The following is a 21,880-nucleotide window of genomic DNA, read 5'->3' on the forward strand; positions in this document are numbered from 1 at the left end:
AAATGTTCTCAGTTAGAGAGAAAAGGCTTACAGGTAAATCTGGCCTAAGGCTAACCCAACATCCTCTTTTCTCTGACATTCACATCTTGCTGGGTAAAGGCTAGAGTAAAGGGTGCTCAGCCTGAGGTCACTTAATTCCTCACATACAGCATTCCAGCTGGGTCTTCTGTTGGTTTAATCTTACAGTTTGTGATAATAGTGGAAAGTAAGTCTTAAGACATATGATGAATGGCCACCAGAGTGCATGAATGCGAGTGCGCACGCGCACGCGCACACACACACACACACAGTGACAAAAGTCTCTGGTTTCAAAGCATCTACATTTAACAAAACTCTTAAGAATGACGTTATTGATTCTATCTTACAAATAACTAGTTTAAATAAGAGAATTACAAATTATATAAAAAAATACAAAATCATAAAATTATTGAGGTATCCTTGAGGGCATCTAGTATTGCAAACTCTGAAGCACTATGTACATGTGAGGAATCCTAAAGATGGAGGCCACCTGTTCCCTTTGATTTACAGATCATAGACTTAGAGTTGGAAAGACTTCAAATGGATCTCAATTCCATCATATGGCAGATGAAAAAACTAAGGCTCAGAGCTAGGGAAAATGGGCCCCAAAGTCACAGAATCAGGAATATACTTAAAACAACAAAATGACTATAATTTTTACACAGAACTTTAAATATTTCAAAGCTCTTTATTTCATTTTAATTTTTTTCCAATCAGGGATGGTCTGCCTTTTTTCTCTGCTCCCTCCCTTTCTTTTTCATTGAGAAAGCAAAAAAACCAAAATCCTTCTTTTGCAAACATATATAGTCAAGCAAAACAAATTCTGGAAATGACCATGTCCAAATAGATATAGATGGGCATTGTCCATCACCTTTCTCTCTGGAGGTGGGTAGGATGTTTCATTATGAGTTTTCTGGAATTATAGTTGGTCATGGCATTGACCAGAATTCTGAAGTCTTTACAATATTGTTATTGTACAAATTTTTCTCAGGGTTCTGCTCACTTCATCTGTTTGAATTCATACCAGTCTCTCTAGGTTTCTGTAACACCATTCCCTTTATCATTTCTTCCTGCACATTTCCTCCTCATCTCTCACCTTTTGAAGATCTCATCAGCTTTGATCCTCACTACCCTCTGCCTCTCCGATTTAAGGGTGGAATCATGAACTCCAAGTCTCCACTTAAAGAGAGACCCCAGCTCATATATTTCCTTAACTCTCACCTGACTGTACTATCTTGGGATTTCTCTGACTTTTCTACCATGCTCTGCATGGGTTACCTTTCTGTCCTCTTCTTCTCACCCTCCCTTTCACCTTCTTTTTGTATTTTGTTTTCTCCCATTAGGTTGTCATCTCCTTGAGAGCAGGGAATATCTTTTTTCATATTGTATCTCCAGCACTTAGCACAGTGCTTGGCATATTTTGTTGTTGTTCAGTAGTTTTGGTCATGTCTGACTCTTTGTGATGCCAGCTGGAGTTTTCTTGACAAAGATACTGGAGTGGTTTGCCATTTCCTTCTCCAGTTCGTTTTATAGATGCGGGAAACTGAGACAAACAGGGTTAAGTGATTTTCCCAGGGTCACACTAGTAAGCTACTAAGTGTCTGAGGCTGAATTTGAACTCAGCAAGGTGTATCTTTCTGACTCCAGGCCTGGCACTCTGTGGCTTGTGCCACCTGATGAATATTTATATCCTACAGTATTACTTGGTCAGCCATTCCTAAATTGACAGGCACCATTGGAGTTTCCCATTCTTTGCAACAACGAAAAGAACTGCTATAAATATTTTTTGTATATACTATTCTCTTTCCTCTTTTCTTTAATCTCTTTGAGGTATAGTCCTAGAATTAGTATCCTTGGGTCAAAGGATATGCACAGTTTAGTAACTCTTGATGGAGAGAGTTCCAAATTGATTTCCAAAATGGCTGACCTGTTCACAGGTCTATCGATAGTGTATTAATGTACCTTTTTCCTTAATCCCTGTCTCTCTGCTCATTCTCTCACCTGACACTCACAGATGTTTTTTCTTTTCTTTTTCTCTCAGGCCACTCTTGAAGATCTAGCCTCCTTAGTAAAATTTTGTTTTGCTTAAGACTAATCCTTCCCTTAATGTAGTCTCTACCTCTAATATTCCCCTCTCCTATTTTCCTTTTCTGTATTCATTCCCTATTAGGTGAAATACATTCTTGTATTAACTGTGTATGCATTTTCCCCTCCTTTGACCAGTACAGATGAAAATGACATTAAGGTTTTGGTTATTCTCCACCCTTTCCTCCATTTTTTGTGTAGTCTTTTATTTTACATCCAGATTATCTGAGATAAATTTCCCTCACCTTCCTCCTCTCTCCCTACCTCCAGCATATTATCTTTCCTATCTCTTTTCTTTGCTTTTTAATATCACCAAAACATAACCAAACCCCAAACAGGTCTATCTTGTTAGATTCCCTTGATGACCACTGATGTCATCTCCCCATGTTACATCGTGGTTTATCTTTGTTTAGTCCCTTACGATTGATTGTTTGGTCATGTATACCTTTTTATGTCTTGTGTGATGCCCATATTGGTATTTCAATGCTTCTATGCAGTTTTCATATATTTATAAGGAATGCTTGGAGCTCTTCTACTTCATTAAAGGTTCGTTTCCCCCTTATATTTTTATGCTCATCTTTGCTAGGTATGTTATTCTAGGTTGTGTCTACATCTTTTTGCTTGTGAAATACTGTATTTCAATCTCTCCATTCCTTTTAATTGGTGGCTACTAAATCTTGTGTGATCCTGACTGGCTCCTTGGTACTTGAATTCTTTATTTCTGTCTGCTTGCAGTATTTTTTTTTTTTGACCTGGAAGATGGAGGCATTATTTTTTATGATTTTTTATAGTATGATATCCAGACAATCTTTTTGGTTATGATTTTCCTCAATTTATTTTCAAGGTCAGTTGATTTTGCTATTAGACACCTTACATTTTTTCTTTCCTTTTTTTGGTCTTTTAACTTTGGTTTAATATTTCTTTTTATTATGGAGTCATTAGTATCTATTTTGTCTATTCTAATTTTAAGGGAGTTTGATGTTTGGGCAAGTTTTGTACTTCTTCCAAACAGTTAATTCTCTTTCCAGTTCTGTCTTCAATAGCTCTTAGTTCTTTTTCTATTTCATTAGCATTCCCATTTGTAAAAATCAAATACTGAGCATTGTATTATTCTAGAAAATAGTAATGATGACAATGGCTAGTATTTATAAAATGCTTTAAGGTTTGCAAAGCCCTTTGCAAATATTATCTCATTTGATCCTCACTGCAACCTTGGAAGTGCTATTTTTATCCCTATTTTACAGAAGAGGAAACTGAGGTAGACAGAGTTAAGTTTCTGAGGCTGGACTGGGACGCCAAGTCCAGTGCTCTGTGCATTCTACCACCTAACTGCCTCCAGTATTGAATGTTGTTATTCCAAAGTTTTAGGGATAGCTTAGTCTGGGGACCTGCAAGTTTTCTGTGTTGCCAGGGTATTCTGGTCTGTCCTCCTAGTCTATGCTCTGCTAGTTCCTGAGCACTGAAAATATTGCTGTGCTGCAATCAGGAAGAAGTCTTTAATGTGTCAAGATTTTTTAACATAGCGGCTCTGGGTAGAGTTTGGTGGAAACCTTCCCAGTAACGCCAGCAGTAGTCATCAGGAAACTGGGTTTTATTCTTGGCTCTAATGAGCAAATCTAAAAGGAATGTTATAGTTCAAGGGGAGTGGGGGGAGGGAGGGGAAAGAACAGTTAACTTTTATATCCTGGGTTTAGAATCATAGAATCTGGAAAATGTAAGGGGTCTTACTGGTCATTGAGTCCAACCCTTCATTTTATAGATGAGGAAACTGAAGCAGAGAGAACTGACTGCCCATCAACATACAGTTCTTTTAAAAAACAATATTGCTTCCAGTTTTTGTTTTTAATAACACTTTTATTCGAAATATATTTCTTCTCCTCCCTTATTCTATGTTGAAGAAAAACATACCATACATGACAAAAGTCTGACAGAAAAAAATCACTTGATTTAACATTACTCCATACTCAGGCCATTTTGGACTTGGAAAGAGAGAAGTCCAAACTGACCAGTTTCCTTAAGCCCTCTGTCATGCCTCTTTACCTCAAGACAATTTGAGGTAACATTTATAGGAATCTTGAACAAGAAAAAGATCATATGTTAAAACATTTTAAAGCAACAGTTCTGCCTCAGTTTCTTCCTAGATCAACTATAACCAACTACAGTAACAAATCCCCACAATCAACAATTGCTAGAAGGGATGAACAGAGAGGACACTGCCCCTTAGATGGATCAATAGCTCAATAATTTCAGGGATGGGAAGGCAATGAGCATTCTAGAACAAGATAAGAGGTCTTCTTTGATCTAAGTTTTGATTACCACCCTTAAACTACTTTCCTAAGAAAAGCCCCAAAGAGAAGCTTTCTAGACCAGAGAAAATATTTTTTTTTCATACTAGCAAGTCACACCTTGTAACAAAAACAATTTTTAAAGGTGGAAAGAAAAACAGCTCAAAAAAATTAACCAATATGTCTAGTGAGTCTAAAAGTACATACAATATTTCATACTCTACTGTCCTCCTGGTCTGAGCTCTTCTAGTTTCTAAGCACTGAAAATACTGACTCCTTGGTACTTGAATTCTTTATTTCTGTCTGCTTGTAGAATTTTTTTCTTTGTCCTGGAAGATGGAGGCATTTTTATTTTATGATTTCTTACAATATATCTAGGCAATCTTTTTGGTTATGATTTTCCTCAATCTATTTTCAAGGTCAGTTAATTTTGCTATGAGACACTTTACATTTTTTCTTTCCTTCTTTTGGCTTTTTAATTTTGTTTTAATATTTCTTTGTCTATGGAGTCATTAGCTTCTATTTTGTCTACTACCTTTGTACAAAAAGGAAGGGAATACTTTTTTCTCACTTCATGTAAAAGCTTGGTAATTTTAATTGTAATAATAATAATTATAATAATTCAGTATCAAGTTTTATTTTTATCTGCAGTACTGTAGTCGTTACGTATATATACATGTTTTTGTATAGTTATTGTTTTACTGGCTCTGCTTACTTCTCTCTATCTATTCATATCTTCCCATGCTCCTCTGAATTTTTATATTCATTGTCTTTAAAAATAAATTTATTATTAATTTGTTTTAAACATTCTTTTCTTTTTGAATTTTGAGTTCTAAATTCCCTCCCTTACTCCCACCTGCTGAGAAAGCAGGCAAAATGATATCAGCTATACATATGAAATCATGCAAAACATTTCCACATTAGAAATATCACCAAAAAAGCAACAAAAAAGTAAAGTGAGAAAATTATACTTCAATCTGTACTCAGAGTTCATCAGTTCTCTGAAGATTTAAATTTTTTTTCCCATTTTTTAACATTTTAATTTAAAGTTTTGTGTTTCAAATTCTATCACTCCCTTTCTCCCTCTGCTCTCCCTCGTGAGATAGTAAGTAACCAGATATAGGTTATACATGTGCAATTATGTAAAACATTTCAATATTAGTCATTTGATAGCATTTTTCATCATGAATCCTTTGGAACTGTCTGCTTCTTTGCCACTCAGAACATTACATTCTAAGACTTTATTTTTTTTTTTTAAACATAGTAGCTGCTAAATCTAATGTGATCTTGACAGTAGTTCCATGGTATTTGAATATTTCTTTCTGGCTGCTTGTAGTATTTTCTCCTTGATCTGGAATGTCTGGAATTTGGCTATAATATTCTTGAAAGTTTTCATTTTGGGACCTCTTTCAGGAGGTGATCTGTGGATTCTTTCAATTTACACTTTTTCCATGTGGATCTAAGATATCAAGTCAGTTTTTCTTTATAATTTCTTAAAATATGTCTAGGGTTTTTCTTTAATCATGACTTTCAGGTACTCCAATAAACCTGAAATTATCTCTTCTCAATTTATTTTCCAGGTGAATTGTTTTTTCAATGAGATGTTTCACATTTTCTTCTATTTTTTTTTTCATTCTTTTGACTTTCTTTTATTGTGTCTTGATGCTTCATGGAGTCATTAGCTTCCACTTGCCTAAGTCTAATTTTTAAGGAACTCTTTTCTTCATTGAGCTTTGGTTCCTTTTTTTTCTTCCAATGTGGCTAATTCTGCTTTTTAAGGAGTTCTTTTCTTCAGTGAATTTTTCTACCTCCTTTTCCATTTGGTCCATTCTGCTTTTTTAAGGAGGTCTTTTCTTCAGTGAATTTTTGTGCCTCTTTTGCCATTAGTCTTATTCTGTGCCTTTTTTTAAAACCAAGCAATTAATTCTGTTTTCATAATTTTCTTGTGTCACTGTCATTTCTTTCCCCAATTTTTCCTCTACCACTCCTATGGCTTTCTTTTACTTTTCCCAAGAATTCTTGTTGGTCTTGGGTCTAATTTGCACTTTTCTTTGAGACTTGGCTTCTAAATGCTTTCAACATTATTATTTTCTTCTGAGTTTATGGCTTGATCTTCCCTGCCACTATGGTAGCTTTTTATGGTCAAATTTTTTTTCTCAACGTATTTTCTTGTCTTTGAATTTTATGTTAAAGCTAACCTCTATTCATCTGATGGAAGACCCTATCTCAAGCCTTAAGCTTTTTCATGCTGCTGTTTTCAGAGCTAGTTCTGAGAGTCTGTAAGCTTTTGGTGCTTCCAAGGTGGTGTGAACTGCAGAAAGGTGTGGTCACTGCTCTCCTGATCTGCATGCTGGTCATTACCCAGCAAGAGCCTCTCTTCCCCTGCAGCCACAAGTGCTAGGGCTCCTCTCTGCCTTGGAATTATAACTAGGGCCTCTGTTCCCATATGACTAACCTGAAGAGCTCTTCTCTGCCTTGGAACTGTGACCCAGAACTGTCTATGGGCAATAGAGTTGCCAGTCAGTGCCAGCAAAAAGTCCCTTGAAATCTCTCTGACCAGTTGTTTAACCCCTTTACTGTTTTGGGGGTGAGAACTCTAAGGCCAACAACTGGTACTGTTGTCTGCTCCAGGTGGCTCCCACCCTGCTGTCACAGACCTCTCCTGCCAACCTAAGTTGTCTTAGGATGGAAAAATGTCTCACTCTGACCTTTTGTCGGATCTGCTGCTCCAAAATTAGATTTGAGGAGTTATTTTAAAGTTGTTGGGAAGAGAATATTGGGAGGGTTCAGCTTAGTTGCTTCCAATACTCCACCATCTTGGCTTCATCATCACTGTTTTGTGTTGCACAGTAAAATGACATTTCAGTGAGCAGCTAGGTGGCACAGTGGAAAGAGTGCCAGCCCTGGAATCAGGAAAACTCCTCTTCTTGAGTTCAAATCTGGCTTGGGACACTTACTAGCTATGTGACACTGTACAAGTCACTTAACCTTGTTTGCCTCAGTTTCTTCATCCATAAAATGAGCTAAAGAAGGAAAAGGCAAACCATTCCAATATCTTCGCCAAGAAAACTCCAAATTGGATCACAAAGAGTTAGACACAACTGAAATGACTGAACAAAATATGGCATAATGTTTATGTACCACAATTTGTCTGGCCATTCTCTAACTGATGAGCATCTCCTTTGTTTCCAGGTTTTTGATACTGCATGCTGCTGTGAATATTTTGTTGTTTCTAGGATCTTTATTTTTTTAGCTCTGACCTCCTTGCAGTATACACCTATTGGTGGCATATTTGGATCAAAGTCTAAGGATGTTTTAGTCACTTTTGGAGTGTAATTCCAAAATGGTTGAGCTAATTCACAGCTTGACTAATGGTATGATACACCATTTGTGTATTAGTGTGCCTGTCTTTCCACAACTCCTTCAACATTATGCCCATTTTCCACAACTCCTTCAACATTATGCCCATTTTTTATCCTCTCTGAAAATCTGCTTAGTATTAGGTAGAGTCTGAATTGTTTTGATTGCATGTCTCTTATTATTGGTGATTTACAGCATCTTAGAATACTAAAAATGGCAATCAGGATTTGAACCACACATTCTGACCCCACATCCCATGTTCTTTGTTCGTATTTGAAGAGAGCTTAGCAAGTATCTAGTTCAAATCTGTACCATATACATGGATCCCCTTTTATAATGCTACCCCAAAGTTGTCATCAACTTCTCTATTTGTCATCAACTTTCTGTATTTGAAAACTACCCCATAAGGCAGTCCTTTACATATGTGGTCACATCCAATTATTAGTAAGGTATTTCCTGTTCTGACCTTGTTATCACCCCTTGGACTTAATCTACACCTGAGCTGGGTCAAGGAAGTCCACAGGCAGTTGACCACATTGGGCTGCCACCCTACCAGTTCTGCTGACTGGTAAAACCTCTCTTGTGACCTCATCTGGTGCCAAGCACTCACATCTCAGGATCCTCATTCTAAACTCAAAAGAGTCACAGACACAATGCATTCACAAACACATGGCAAGTGGGTAGGGGAGTATGGTTTCCTGCTGCCCTTCTCTCACTTGACAGATCATAGCAGTCTTCTTCACTAAAAAGCTTCTAGGAGGCTTATATCCCTGAAGTTCTAGTCTGCACCTAATTAAAAGATTTTTAAATTTTTGTTACCACCCAGTACTGACCCCTGAGTCATCATGGCTAATAGGAGGCAGTAGGATACCTGCATGTGCAGGGAGGGGATGTACCCCATCACCCATGACTGAAGTAAGCCTATCACAAACTTTTATTTATTTGCCAGAAATGCACTTGGGCATTCTCCAAGGAGGGGACTTGCAGGGGCATTACCGGGAGCTAAAATCCCCTCTTTAAAACTGGGTCCTGTAGGGAACAAGATTTAGTCAAAGTCCCAGGTCTATCAAGGGGAGACATAAGAGCTTCACAGCAATTAATCAATAAATCAATGTTTCAATAAATCAATAAATCAGTGCCAGGCACTGTGCTAGTCATGCACAGGGTAAATCACCCCTGTCAAAAAGGGTCATTATAAAGTTTTTAATATGGGAGAGGGTCTCACCAAACCAGTGTTCAGCTGCATAGCTGAGGCAGCTAGGTGGTACAGTGCGCCTGCGGTGAGGAAAACTCTCAAATCCAGTCTCAAATTCATTTAGGACTGTGTTCCCTTAAGCAAGTCATTTAACTTCTGTTTGCCTCAGTTTCCTCAACTGCAAAACGGAGATTTTAATAGCACCCACCTCCCAAGGGCCTTACAAGGATCAAAGGTCATGTCTGGAAAGGGCTTGGCCAGGGCTTGGCACGCAGCAGGTGCTTAAGAAAGGGTAGGTATTCTGTTACCCTTAGCTTTTCCCTACCATGGCCTGCGTGCCCAGCAAGCCCCACCAGAAATGCCATTTCAGACGCATGGCACTAACTCCCCCTTCGGCTGACCTGCAGCCCGCTCCCGGCAGGATGAGGCTCTCCCCTCTGCCAGGGCAACTCAGGCCCTAGAACTCAGGGGGCGAAAGCGCAGGGGCACAGAGCATGCGCAACGCCCGCCCTCCCGGGGGGCGGAAGGGAGGGGAAACGGAAGAGAAGGAGGTGGAGCCGGAGGTGGCTCAGGCTCAGAGGGAGGATCTGAGCACCCCAGCCCTCAGCATGAGCAAACACGTGTTCTTAACGGGGCCGCCAGGTAAAGCAGCAAGCGCGGTGGCCCAGGCGCCCTCCAGGTGCCCTCGCCACCTGTCCTGGTGCCCCTAAGTTCTGATGGCAGCCTCGGGCCGCTGGAGACGTGGAAGGGAGGTTCGGCCGTGGGCCCGCCCGCCGTCCTCCCCGGGCCCTGCCGGGAACGCGCCTCCCCCGGGGCGTCCCCACCCTCCCTGCCCCCGGGCAGCCTGCAGTGTGGGGGCTCCTCTCCCCCTCCCCCCGGGCAGCCTGCAGTGTGGGGGCTCGTCTCCCCCTCCCCCCGGGCAGCCTGCAGTGTGGGGGCTCCTCTCCCCCTCCCCCCGGGCAGCCTGCAGTGTGGGGGCTCGTCTCCCCCTCCCCCCGGGCAGCCTGCAGTGTGGGGGCTCGTCTCCCCCTCCCCCCGGGCAGCCTGCAGTGTGGGGGCTCCTCTCCCCCTCCCCCCGGGCAGCCTGCAGTGTGGGGGCTCGTCTCCCCCTCCCCCCGGGCAGCCTGCAGTGTGGGGGCTCGTCTCCCCCTCCCCCCGGGCAGCCTGCAGTGTGGGGGCTCGTCTCCCCCTCCCCCCGGGCAGCCTGCAGTGTGGGGGCTCCTCTCCCCCTCCCCCCGGGCAGCCTGCAGTGTGGGGGCTCGTCTCCCCCTCCCCCCGGGCAGCCTGCAGTGTGGGGGCTCCTCTCCCCCTCCCTCCGGGCAGCCTGCAGTGTGGGGGCTCCTCTCCCCCTCCCCCCGGGCAGCCTGCAGTGTGGGGGCTCGTCTCCCCCTCCCCCCGGGCAGCCTGCAGTGTGGGGGCTCGTCTCCCCCTCCCCCCGGGCAGCCTGCAGTGTGGGGGCTCGTCTCCCCCTCCCCCCGGGCAGCCTGCAGTGTGGGGGCTCCTCTCCCCCTCCCTCCGGGCAGCCTGCAGTGGGGGGGGGCTCCTCTCCCCCTCCCCCCGGGCAGCCTGCAGTGTGGGGTCTCCTCTCCCCCTCCCCCCGGGCAGCCTGCAGTGTGGGGGCTCCTCTCCCGGCCCTGCCCCGGCTGCAGGACAGCCCCTCATTTACCTCCACTTCTGGCTCTGACTTGGGGGGCGGGGGAGGCTGGAGTGACGAGGCCAGATAATTAAGCCATTAACGGTGGTTGCTTTTAAATCAGTTCCCCGACAGTGAGCTGGGTCCAGCTACGTGGTCCTGGAGGCGGGAGGCCCGACCACGGACCTTCCTAGCCGGGTGACCCCGGGCGGTCGCCAGTCGCCATCTGCCTCGGTTTCCTTGTTTGTAACATGGGCATCCTGATAACCGCTGTCCCCCGGGGTCGGTGGGCGAACAAACTGATAGTACCTGTAAAGTGCCCTGCAGACCTTAGAGGGGCTACAGGAATGTCTGTGCAGCCTCGGCGGCCCGGGCCGGGCACCTGAGCCCGGAGCGGGCACCTGAGCCCGGAGCGCTCTTGGCTGCCAAGCCTGGACCGCAGGAAGGAGCTGGCCTGGGGGGGGGGGGGCGGAGTCAGTGCCCTGTACCGGACCCTCTCAGTATCCCACAAGGGCAGGATGCCCACGGGACGCGGCAGCAAGAGCAGATACAGGACCCAGAGTGGGAGCATGGAAGGCAAAGGCTGCATGCCAGGCCTTGTGATAAGCATCTCATTTGAGTGGTGAGATTGCCAGGCAGCATTACAATCTGGTGGTTGTGGTCTCTATGGGACTAGGTGATAGAAAGGTGTGTGCATGCACACACACAGTACATACACAGGTTTGTGTGTGTAGTTCAGTTGTGTCAAACTCTTCGTGACCTCTTTGACTTGTCTGTGGGGTTTTCTTGCCAAAGATGCTGGAGTGGTTTGTCGTGTGTGTGTGTGTGTGTGTGTGTGTGTGTGTGTGTGTGTGTGTGTGTGTGTTTGTTTGTGTGTGTGTGTGTGTGTAAAAGAGATGGGGAGAGAGACACACAGAGAAGGATGAGGAGGAGACATCTCATCCGTTAGAATGTATGCTCCTTTCGTGCAGGGAGACTTTTTTTGGTTTTTCTTTGCAAACCCATCGCCCCCAACACACACACACACACACATTTACACATACATACACACAGAGTGCCTAGCACATAGTAGGAGCTTAAAAGCTTGTTCTGTTGATTTTGAGCCAGAAGACCTGGGTTGGAATCCTGGCCCAGCTATGTGACTTCATTCCTTTTGAGCCACAGTTTCTTGACCTCTAATAGAATTGGGGTGGATTGAGTGAATGAACTCCAAGGTCCCTATGATCTCAAATAGTCTGATTGCTATGAAGAAATTGTTTTCTTTCTTTATCACTTATTTTGCCCAGTGGGTCTAAGAAATGAACACCATTTGACTAAAATGGTTCAATGGATCAGTGAGCTTAGTGTTACTTCCTAATACTTCACCTGGTGCAGTTTCTGATTTTCTATGAAGTTTTCTCCTGTGTTTCTTGTATGTCTCTTTATAAAAATCTCCAAGGAGCATCCTCCCAAGGCATGAGATGGTTCCCTAGGTTTGTTTGTTTTTTATCTAAAATACTTCCTGAGTACCAGTGTGCCATTCAGACTGTCCATCTGTTATGATAGGTGTTCTTGAAAATGCCTTAGGCCACTTATGTGGACATGTCATCATATGCTACAGGCCTCTTGGACCCACTATTCCTCTCTCCATTGCTTAGCAGAACTGCTATTCTCTGGCATTTTTTCAGATAAAATCCTTTCTACCATAAATGATTATTTCTATCGTTTATTGCCCGTATAGCAAAAGCTGAATTTGAGTTTAAAATTTAAAAAGAACCTAGAGGAAAGCAATCACAAACATTTAAATACAAATTACAGGCAGTTCTCCAGCTTCCAAATGGATTATATTCTAAAGTTTCCCTACACATTTCCCCATAGATTTCATTTCAATTCAGTGGACATTTATTGAGTAAGCACTTTTATATGTGTTAGACATTGAAGATGCAAACATGAAAAAAAGATATTCCCTTCAAGGAGTTATTATATTAGGTTCACTTCCCAATCTAGCCTTTAGATCCCTCCGACTACTCACTCAGTAGATCTGTTATGATAATAATAGCTCGCTTCAGTAAGCCAGAGTTAGGGGTCATAAAATCAGAAGAGCTATGTTTTATCAGGGGGAAGAAGACTTTTTTTCCTCTTTTCCTGGACACAGTAAAACTTTAAAAGCACGTTAACATAACAGTATGTTATCTTTTCCTGGTGACATCTCTGAGAAACATACTTTATAGTATAGCCATTTATATAGGAAAAGTAAGGCACAGAAGTATTTAAGGGAGATAACCTAAGTGACACTCATTTAGGATTAAAACCAGAATTAAAGCTTAGGTTTCTGACTCCTAAAATGGCCCTTTTACCAGAAAATATTTTTTTCAAATTCTTTGAGGTACTCGAACCCTTGCATGTTGTTTTTCATGTTTAAGCATCCTCAGTCCTTTTGGGATATTAGGGTGGAATCAGGAGGTCCAACCCTAATATAAAGGACATATAAAATTAGATGGTTCTACCTTGATCATAAATGCTTTCAGGGAAACAAAGATGTTTTTGAGGAATTTGGACTAACCCTGTATTTTTGCAGAATAGATAGTCACCTGATTGATATTATTAGAGATGTGTAATATCAACTATAATTAAAATAAATCAATAAAATAAAAATAGCTTGCCATATGTATAGTGTTTTTAAAAATTCACAGAGCACTGTCTTATGAGTTAGGTAGATAGTGCAAAGAATATTATCCCAGTGTTACAGAGAAGAAAACTAACTCAGAGATAAAAAAGAATAATAGCTGATATTTCTAAGTATTTTGTAGATGACTTGAACAAGGCTACTCAGTTAAAAGTATAAGTATTGATATTAGAAATCAGGTGTTTAACTCGTGATCCAGTATGTGCTTTGTAGCTCATGTCTTCTCAATAGACTTGGCCAGAATGATGAATCACTCCGTTAGGTCTTGATGCGTCCGGAAAGTAAAATTTAAATGTTGCAAGATACTATGTGACCCCTTAGTACTCATTGTTCTCCTAGCACAGCAGATGGTAATATGAACTAGCTTGTTACATTCCACACACTGTAGGAATGGGCCAGAGGGCCAGAAGATAGAGTATCTCTTGGATACCATGGGATTAAGGGACTCAGAGGAAGGCATAGAAGTAGGGGGTGGGGGCTTGGTATCCTCAGTGTACAAGGCAGTGGTGGGGAGCATGCAGAAGGAGGGACTGTTGAAAATTAGTGTTCTCAAGAGGCTTTGTCTCCTTAAGTTGGGAACTCAGTTTAATGCACTACAGTTACCTGCTGAAGGCAAGGCATTTCGATAGGCTTGCAGAGACAGAATTGGAGTAGCCCCTGTTTTCAAGGATCCCTCTTTTAATGGCGGGTTATAACGTGCATTCAGATGTCTGGGGCAACTAACAAGTGAGAAGGACACAAACTCCATGGTCCTTAGTCAGAATAAATTTTTTTCCTGTACTTCTAGTGTTGTGACCAAGAAATCCAAGTCTTTTTTGCATTGACTAATGCAGAGGCAGGGAAACTGCAGCAGCCCTGAGGTCACATGTGTCCTCAGAGCTGCAGGTTCCTCACCCCTGGACTAAGGCCTTTGGTCTAGGCTTCTTGGTTTTGCTTCCTAGATGGGAAAATGAGTCAATCCAAGTCTTCTGTCTGCTAAAACTAAGGCTTGTTCCATAGGATGGAAATTGCCAGAGGAGATTAACATCAAAGCCCCTTTTGTTACCTCGAATGGGCTGTGAGACCATGTGCTGCAAAATCAGGCATGCTCCAGGATGTAAAAAGAAAGTTTAGAATCCATAGATTTTGATTCTTGTTTCCATTTGAGATTAAAAAGTTTTCACACCTGGTGCAATAAGAATTAAAATTAACATTCACAGGATGCATTGATACAGTGTTGAGCATGATTGCCACTCTGGATCTTGTAAGCTCTGGTACTTATAAGCTGCAGTACTCCTGGCCTTATTCATGGATGCTTATTTTTTCTTTTAGGGGTTGGAAAAACAACACTCATCCAGAAAGCCAGTGATGCTCTCAGATCGCTGGGTGTGCCTGTTGATGGATTTTATACCGAAGAAGTCAGACAAGGCGGGAGAAGAGTAGGATTTGATGTGGTCACGTTGTCTGGATCAAGGGGGCCTTTGTCTAGAGTTGGGTACTGATGTTTAAATTGTGGGGGTTCTTCCTCTTGTGCTCTTTTTAACATTTTGGTAGACTTTCGATTCTGATGTAATGGAAGCTTTTGCTCTGTGAACAATTTCTAAAATATTTTGGGTGTCCTCCTCAGATTAAAGGCTTTCTCCTGTAGTCTTCCTTTTCATATATGGGCATAGTGTTTAAAAGGTGTAGAGTTTTGGGAGCTGAGTGAATGGAATCTGGATCTTTTGGTGCAGACCTTGGGCATTTTTCCAGAGAAAATGAAAATGTAGAAATAGGTTTTGAAATCAGTTTAATTCTGCAAATATTTATTGAATTCCTCCAGACATTGTGCTGTGTTGTGAGAAGTATAAAGAAGAGAAAAATACTCCTGTCTTGGTAGAGTTGCCAAAAATATTATCCTTGTAGATAATATATATGTAATTCTAATTAAAGTAAAATGTGAAAATACTAGAAGAACTTCCAGCAAAGTGCTCTTTAGTTAAGGAGGGAGAAATGAGATCACTTCGGGCTGAGGAATCAGACACATTAAACATTCATTAAACACCTACAGTATGCCAGGCATTGTGCTAGGTTTTGGGGATAGCAATGTAATTATGACGAAAGTCCCTGCATTGTAGGAACTTACATTCCTTACATTGGGGAGGGAGGGAGGGAGGAAAAAAATATTTATTAAGCACCTATCATGTGTTCGGCAAAATGTTTTTACAAATATTTCATTTGATGCTTGAAATAACCTTGTGAGGTAAGTGTTTTTATTCCCATTTTACAGTTGAAGAAACTGAGTCAAAGAGAGGTAAAGTGACTTGCCCAAGATCACACAGCTAGTCGGAGTCTGAGGCCAGATTTGAACTCAGGACATCCTGACTGACTCCATGTTCAGCACTCTAGCTGTCTCTAATATAAACCTCTAGATGAACAAAGAATAAATAATGCACTGGACTTGGAAACAGGAAGACCTGGCTTAGATGTGCATTAGTTAGGGTAAGTCTCCAAACCTCAGTTTCCTCATCTGTTAAATGGAGTTAATAACAGGACCTACCTCACAGGACTGTGAGGATCAAGTGAATTATTTCCCAGTGCTGTAATGTAAGGATTGTATTTTTATCTTTGTGTCTCTAGTGCCTGGTACATACTAGGAGCCTAATAAATGCTTATTGAAAGATTGAAAAAGAAATACAGAATATGATACCAGAGTCAGTAGGGTGACATACATAACCTGTCAAAGTCCCTTCTGACATCAAGACTCGATCCTGGGCCTCCTGGCCAGTCCCCCGAAGCACTGTCTGTGTTCAGGAGAGTGGGTGGCATGCAGCTCTCACTGCAAGCCACCAGTTTAGGGATGATTCAGTCCTTGAGAAGGGAAAACCCCAGGGATGTAGCTGAAAAGGAGACATCCACAGAGGAAACTGATGGGATTCAGAACAACCTGTTTTTTACATTTAGGTCAGAGCCTCCGGCTGGAAGACGTGAATACCGAGTGGGGCAGTATGTGGTCGACCTTCTTTCTTTTGAGCAGTTAGCTCTTCCAGTGTTGAAAAACGTGAGTATTAACTTAAATCATCTCTCCCCCAATCTCTCTCCATTGTCTTCCGGGGAAGGCCTGACCGATCTTCTGACCAGAGTAGTTTTTTCTGATTCATGGAAGGTCAGTTTTACTCTTTATGGCATCTTGGCCAGTTGACTGATTAGCAATCAGGTACTATTATTAAATAAGCCCCTAGGACTTAATCTCCAGAGTTCAAACAATTATTTGCCTTCATTTATATGCAAATGAGCCACTTCTTTCCATTTTACAACACTTTATTCAGCCTTGAATAGAGCTGGAAGGGACCTTGGAGGCACTGTACCCCTACATTTTACAGTTGAGGAAACTGAGGCTCAGAGTGGGTAAAGTAACTTGTTTAAGGTTCCAAAGCTGGTAAGTGGCACTGCCAGAATTTGAATTGTTTTGAAAATAGCATTTCTTTACTCCCATTGGTCTGACAAGTTGCTTCTTGCTGGAAAAATAGGATGAAACCACATTGTGGAGGACATCAAATGCCTGACTACAAAATTTGTATTTTATTTCACAGACAATAGGGAGCCGCTGAGGTTTTTTGAGCAGGGCACTTAGTTGGACGGAGGCATTGGAAAAGGTTTTAGTTGCTGCTGTTGTCATTTTGTTGGAGATGGTCTGGTTGGGGAGGAATTGGATGAAGGAACAGTTAAACCATTATGGTAGTCCAAGGTAGAAACCCTCAGGGTCTAAATTGTGATGGTAGCCCTGCTAGTGCATAGGAAAGGACAGATAAAAGATATAGAGTGGATGTAAAATTAGCAAGCCTTGGTAACTGATTTGATATGAGGGGTGAGGGATCAGGAAGTATTAGAAATGACTGAGCCTTTTGAGCCTTGGGTAAGTGAGAGAATAGTGTGGTCACAACAACAGAAGTGAGGAAGTTGGGAGAAAGCACGTTTAGGGGAGAAAGACAAGATAGAAGAGTAAGTTTTCAACATGTTGGGGTACCAATGGGTCATTCAGATAAAGATAGTCTTTGAACAGATGGAGATTTGGGATGAACAGGAAAGATTGGGGCAGGATCTATAGGTTTGGGAATTGTCTCTGTACCACTGGTAATTGGTGTCATGTGAGCGCCTGGCATCAGTGTTGGAGAGAATGTAGAGAAAGAAGAATGCCAAGGACAGAGCTTTAGAGAACATCCACATTTAGGAGAAGTAAAGAGAATGACAACATTGTTAAGACAAATTGGTCAGATGATGAGATTTAAGAGAGCAATATGACAGAAATGGATGGAGAGAGAGGAGAGGGTATCTCAATACCACCAAGTCCTTGCAGAGAAGTAGAGGAAGATGAGGGCTGAAGAATGACCATTGGATTTAATGGTGGTGGCCTTGGAGAACTGAGTTTGAGTAGAGCAGTTGAGCAAGAAGCCAGAAAAGGGCTTGAAGAGAGAAATTATGAGGAAGTAGTGGGAGGAAGTCTGGACCATGTCTACAACCTTAGCAGTATAGGAAAGTAGAAAGTATTGCAGTGTCGAAGGAAGGTTTTACATTGATTTAGGATATTTAATTTCTGTGAACAGGTTATTCATTGACATCACAAGGGCTCCATTCTTCTTGAGAATTCAATATATTCAATAATTCTTCTTCCTTTTTCTTTTTTTTTGATTTGCTGTAGGTATTGCCTTAGACGGCCTTAAGGAAAGTGATCTTTTGGGGAGTTTATGGTCTTCTCTCCTTGTTTGTTGAGATGTATATATTCTTTATCTACTTTCTTACTGTGTCTTCCCTAACATGAGAAATGTCACAGGGTATCAAGGATTCATATTTTTTACACTTTTTAAATGAAAGGGAATGAAATTTGAATTTTGTTTGAGAATTGAATTGGCTCATCTTTAGAAAGAGAGATCTTGGAATCTTGTGAAACGAGGGGTATGAATTGCTAATTTGTGAGTATAGGTTGAATCTTAGCAGAAGAATTATCTTCCAAGTATAATGAATGGATTCAGCAGAAGTATGGAAAAACAGGGATGCATTTTCATAGTAGAAAGGCGCTCACTTCATGCCTGAATGGGAAAAGTAGAGCCTCGGAGTAACAAGAACTAAATTCATTTATCAGGTTGTCCTTTTGGGCTAGAGACCTTCCCTCATCACACACACACACACACACACACACACACACGCACGCACGCACGCACGCACGCACATGGACACACAGGCACACACAGACACACACACATAAACACACACACGTATACACACACACACACACACACACACACACACACACACACAGTCCCCATGATCAGAGAGAAATTCAAAACAAAACCAAAAAGGAAATGAATATGATATAGTACAAAGAATGCTTTTTAAGATTTATAGTCAAAGATCTTGAGTTTGAATCCTAGCTATGATGCTTTATTAATTGTATGACCTGGGCAGGTCACTGCATCTCCAAGCTTCAGTTTCCTCATCTGTGGGTTTTGGACCAGTGAATCAAGGGAACTTGGAGTTCTAAATCTGTGATTCTGTGAGCTTAAGAAATTTCAAGTTAAGACTGATACTTGTTGGACCACACATCTGTCCCTAGAGCAGTAGAGAAGCAAACTGATTTTTATTTACTTTACTTAAGGTGCGTACACACTGTAGAGCCTAATAGAAAAGTGGCCTTGTAAATTTTTTATATTGATCTGTAAGGTTGCATAGGAAGTCATTTTCCAATCTGAGTAAAGAGCTTGAATCATTTAGGAAACAATTCAAAAGTTCTCCTGTCCACTTCTATCTTGATTATGTAACACAACCTCTCAGAATATTAGGGAGATATAGGCTTCCGGTTTAAAAGCCTTAACTCTCTGCTTCCTGGCTTGAATAACTTGTGAATCATTTGTTTTCCATCTGCTCTTAAGTAAGAGAGAATGTATTTTGGGGGCACTGTAGGAAAAGATGGGGAGAAAACCAAGATGGCGAAATAGAAAGAATTCAGAATGCTGCCAGTTCAGCTAAGCAAATTGAAGCCTGGAGAAATCTGATTTGGGGAGAGGATATTTAAGCTGGAATGTGACATGTTAGGTAGAATTTTGTGGCAGTGGTGCTCAGCATTAAAGATTCCTCAGTAACTCAGGCTTATCATACCAAGACCTGCACAGTGAAAGTCTTGGACTTTGTTGTTCCGTAGAATTTTGGGGGCAGAGTTGGGTGGGTGAAGGGGAAGGAGATCATTTCTTTTGCTGCAGACAAAGGTTCTCTTTTAATCCATTGATGTGAGAGTGGGGTCACATTGGAAAATTTTTTATATCAAATCAGATGTCAGAAAACAGCATTTCTGATGATATTGAACCTTTTTTAATACAATCATCATAAAATAAACATTTGAGATTTGAAATTTAATCATTTCCAGATACATGTCTTATTATCCATTAATACAGGGAGCTAACTATAGATTTTACGTTTTCTGAGAGTCAATTTGGTTGGTGGAAAGACGACTAAAGTCAGAAGTTTGTTGCTATTTAGTTGTTTTTCGGTCATGTCTGACTCTTTGTGATCCTGTTTGGGGTTTTTGTGGCAAAGATCCTGGAGTGGTTTGCCATTTCCTTCTCTAGCTCATTTTACAGATGAGGAAACTGAGGCAAATGAGGTTGAGTGACTTGCCCAGGGTCACAGAGCTAGTAAATGCCCAAGGGCAGATTTGAACTCAAGGAGATGAGTCTTCTAATGCCAAGCACCACCTAGCTGCCCTAAAGTGAGGAAACTTGGGTTGTTACCAGATTATAGGGAGCATACTAACCTCAGGTATCATGGTGATGTAATAACTGACCTGATAAAGGCAATGGATCATAAAGTGGATTAATAATGATAATAATTTACGTAGGCAATCGTTAAGAGTGTTGGACTTAGTAAAAACTGAGTTCAGATTCTATCCCAGTCAAAGCAGTATGACCCTTAGCAAGCCTGAGCCTCAGTTTTCTCTTTTGTAAAATGGGAATAATAACAGTGTTCTTCCCTCTCTCCTCCCCCCTCTCAGGTGGTGAAGATCAAATGAAAAAACATATGTGCAGTGTTTTGCAAACCTTGAAAGTTCTGTATAAATGCTGGCTAATATTATGCCAATGTATGACAGTATTCTGAAGGTCAAGGAATATTTGATCGTAGGTCTGTGGAAGGGAAACAATGTAAAATTAACAAAATAGAAGAAAGGAGGACATATGAAACTAAGTAGACAGTTTAAAAAACTAGAAAAGCCACAGATAAACCCAAAATAATCACAAAAGATATACTGACAGATTTAGACTTGGAAAGGACGTCAGAAGTCAGCTGATATGACTCCCTCATTTTATATAGGTGGAAACTGAAGCCCAGGGAGGTTAGGTGATTTATTCAAAGTTACAAAGGTCGTAGCAGAGTCAGGGTTTGAACTCAAGTCTTCTGTTCCAGTCTGTTTTTTATATGAAACCACTGCCAAAAGAGATTCCCAAGAATTAGATAAGAAATAAATAGATTGTGGGGGGGAGGACCAGAGGGGAGGTGGAAGATTACTGTAGAACTGGTAAACAAAACTAAAATCTGTTTCTTTGAAAAGACTGACATAATCAAGAAACTTTTACTAATTTAATCTAATCTAAAGGAAGAGGGAGGAATATCAGATGACTAAAATAAAAAATCAACAAGGTTAAAGTAATAGCAGACAAGGAATATCAGAACTTCCTATGTACAAATATTTTTTATCCTGGACCTGTGATTTCACTGGTATAAAATCTTTGTAAGGAAATTCCTTACGTAGATTATCTGCAACCCGGAGTCTTGAGACCATTGCCTGGGCAATGAGCATTTGTCACATGTGGGTCTTTCTTATGCCAAGCCTGGGTCCCTAATTTATTGTCCTACTAGTTATGTTAGATAGTTACATGCCAACAACTTTGAGAATTAAAAGGAAATGGAAGATTGTTTATAGTGACATAAAGTATCCAATTTATAGAACATGAAACAGGTATTATATAAACAATCCAGTTTCAGAAAAATGCAATTAAATTAGCTTAAAAAGAGTTATCAAAACAGGAAAGTGGGGATGGGAACTCTTGTGTGGGCAAAATTCACCATATTTACCAGTGAATTCTACCAAACATTTAAGGAACAATTAATACATGTACTGTACAAATTATTCTCAAAAATTGAGAAAGAGCACATTCTACCAAGCTTTTTTTATGAGATAGATCGAACATAAATACTTGAGCCAGGGAAGGATAAATCAAGTACAGAAAACTATAGACACTGTAGATTGCTAATGGATGTTCATTCAGAAATTTTAAACATAATATTAGCATAATGACAACAGTAAGATTAAAAAAATCATCACTGTGATCAAGTTGGATGCAAGAATAGTTCAGCATTAGGGGAAAAATATAATTAACCATAAATAAGAAGAGACACAATTCTAGATTGAGACCACTTAGTGACATACTATAGCATTTTGAAATTCACATCAGTCTATTTTGATCAGAACAAAATTTACCAGAAAACAAACAAAAAACCTTATTTTTTTTTTTGAAAGTAGAAACTGCCTTTGACTCTGAAATAGATTCTACCAAAGGATTGAGAAACATTGCGGGACTGGGGGAGAAAGTAGAAAAGTATTCTTGTGCAGAGAAATTTATTTTCTTAATACT

General features: G+C 41.0%; 1 protein-coding gene across 1 annotated transcript in view; it reads left to right on the forward strand.

Annotated features, from left to right (window-relative positions):
* The first annotated feature begins 9,435 nt into the window (after positions 1-9,435).
* Positions 9,436-21,880, forward strand: part of NTPCR (nucleoside-triphosphatase, cancer-related) — a 39,266-nt gene continuing 26,821 nt past the window's right edge. The window contains exons 1-3 of the mRNA XM_072647500.1: positions 9,436-9,585; positions 14,553-14,715; positions 16,164-16,260. Of these exons, the coding sequence (XP_072503601.1) occupies positions 9,438-9,585; positions 14,553-14,715; positions 16,164-16,260 (408 nt within the window). The 5' untranslated portion in view covers positions 9,436-9,437. The remainder of the gene's footprint in view (positions 9,586-14,552; positions 14,716-16,163; positions 16,261-21,880) is intronic.

The sequence above is a fragment of the Notamacropus eugenii genome, chromosome 2 (assembly GCF_028372415.1).
Source record: "Notamacropus eugenii isolate mMacEug1 chromosome 2, mMacEug1.pri_v2, whole genome shotgun sequence".
NCBI lineage: Eukaryota > Metazoa > Chordata > Mammalia > Diprotodontia > Macropodidae > Notamacropus > Notamacropus eugenii.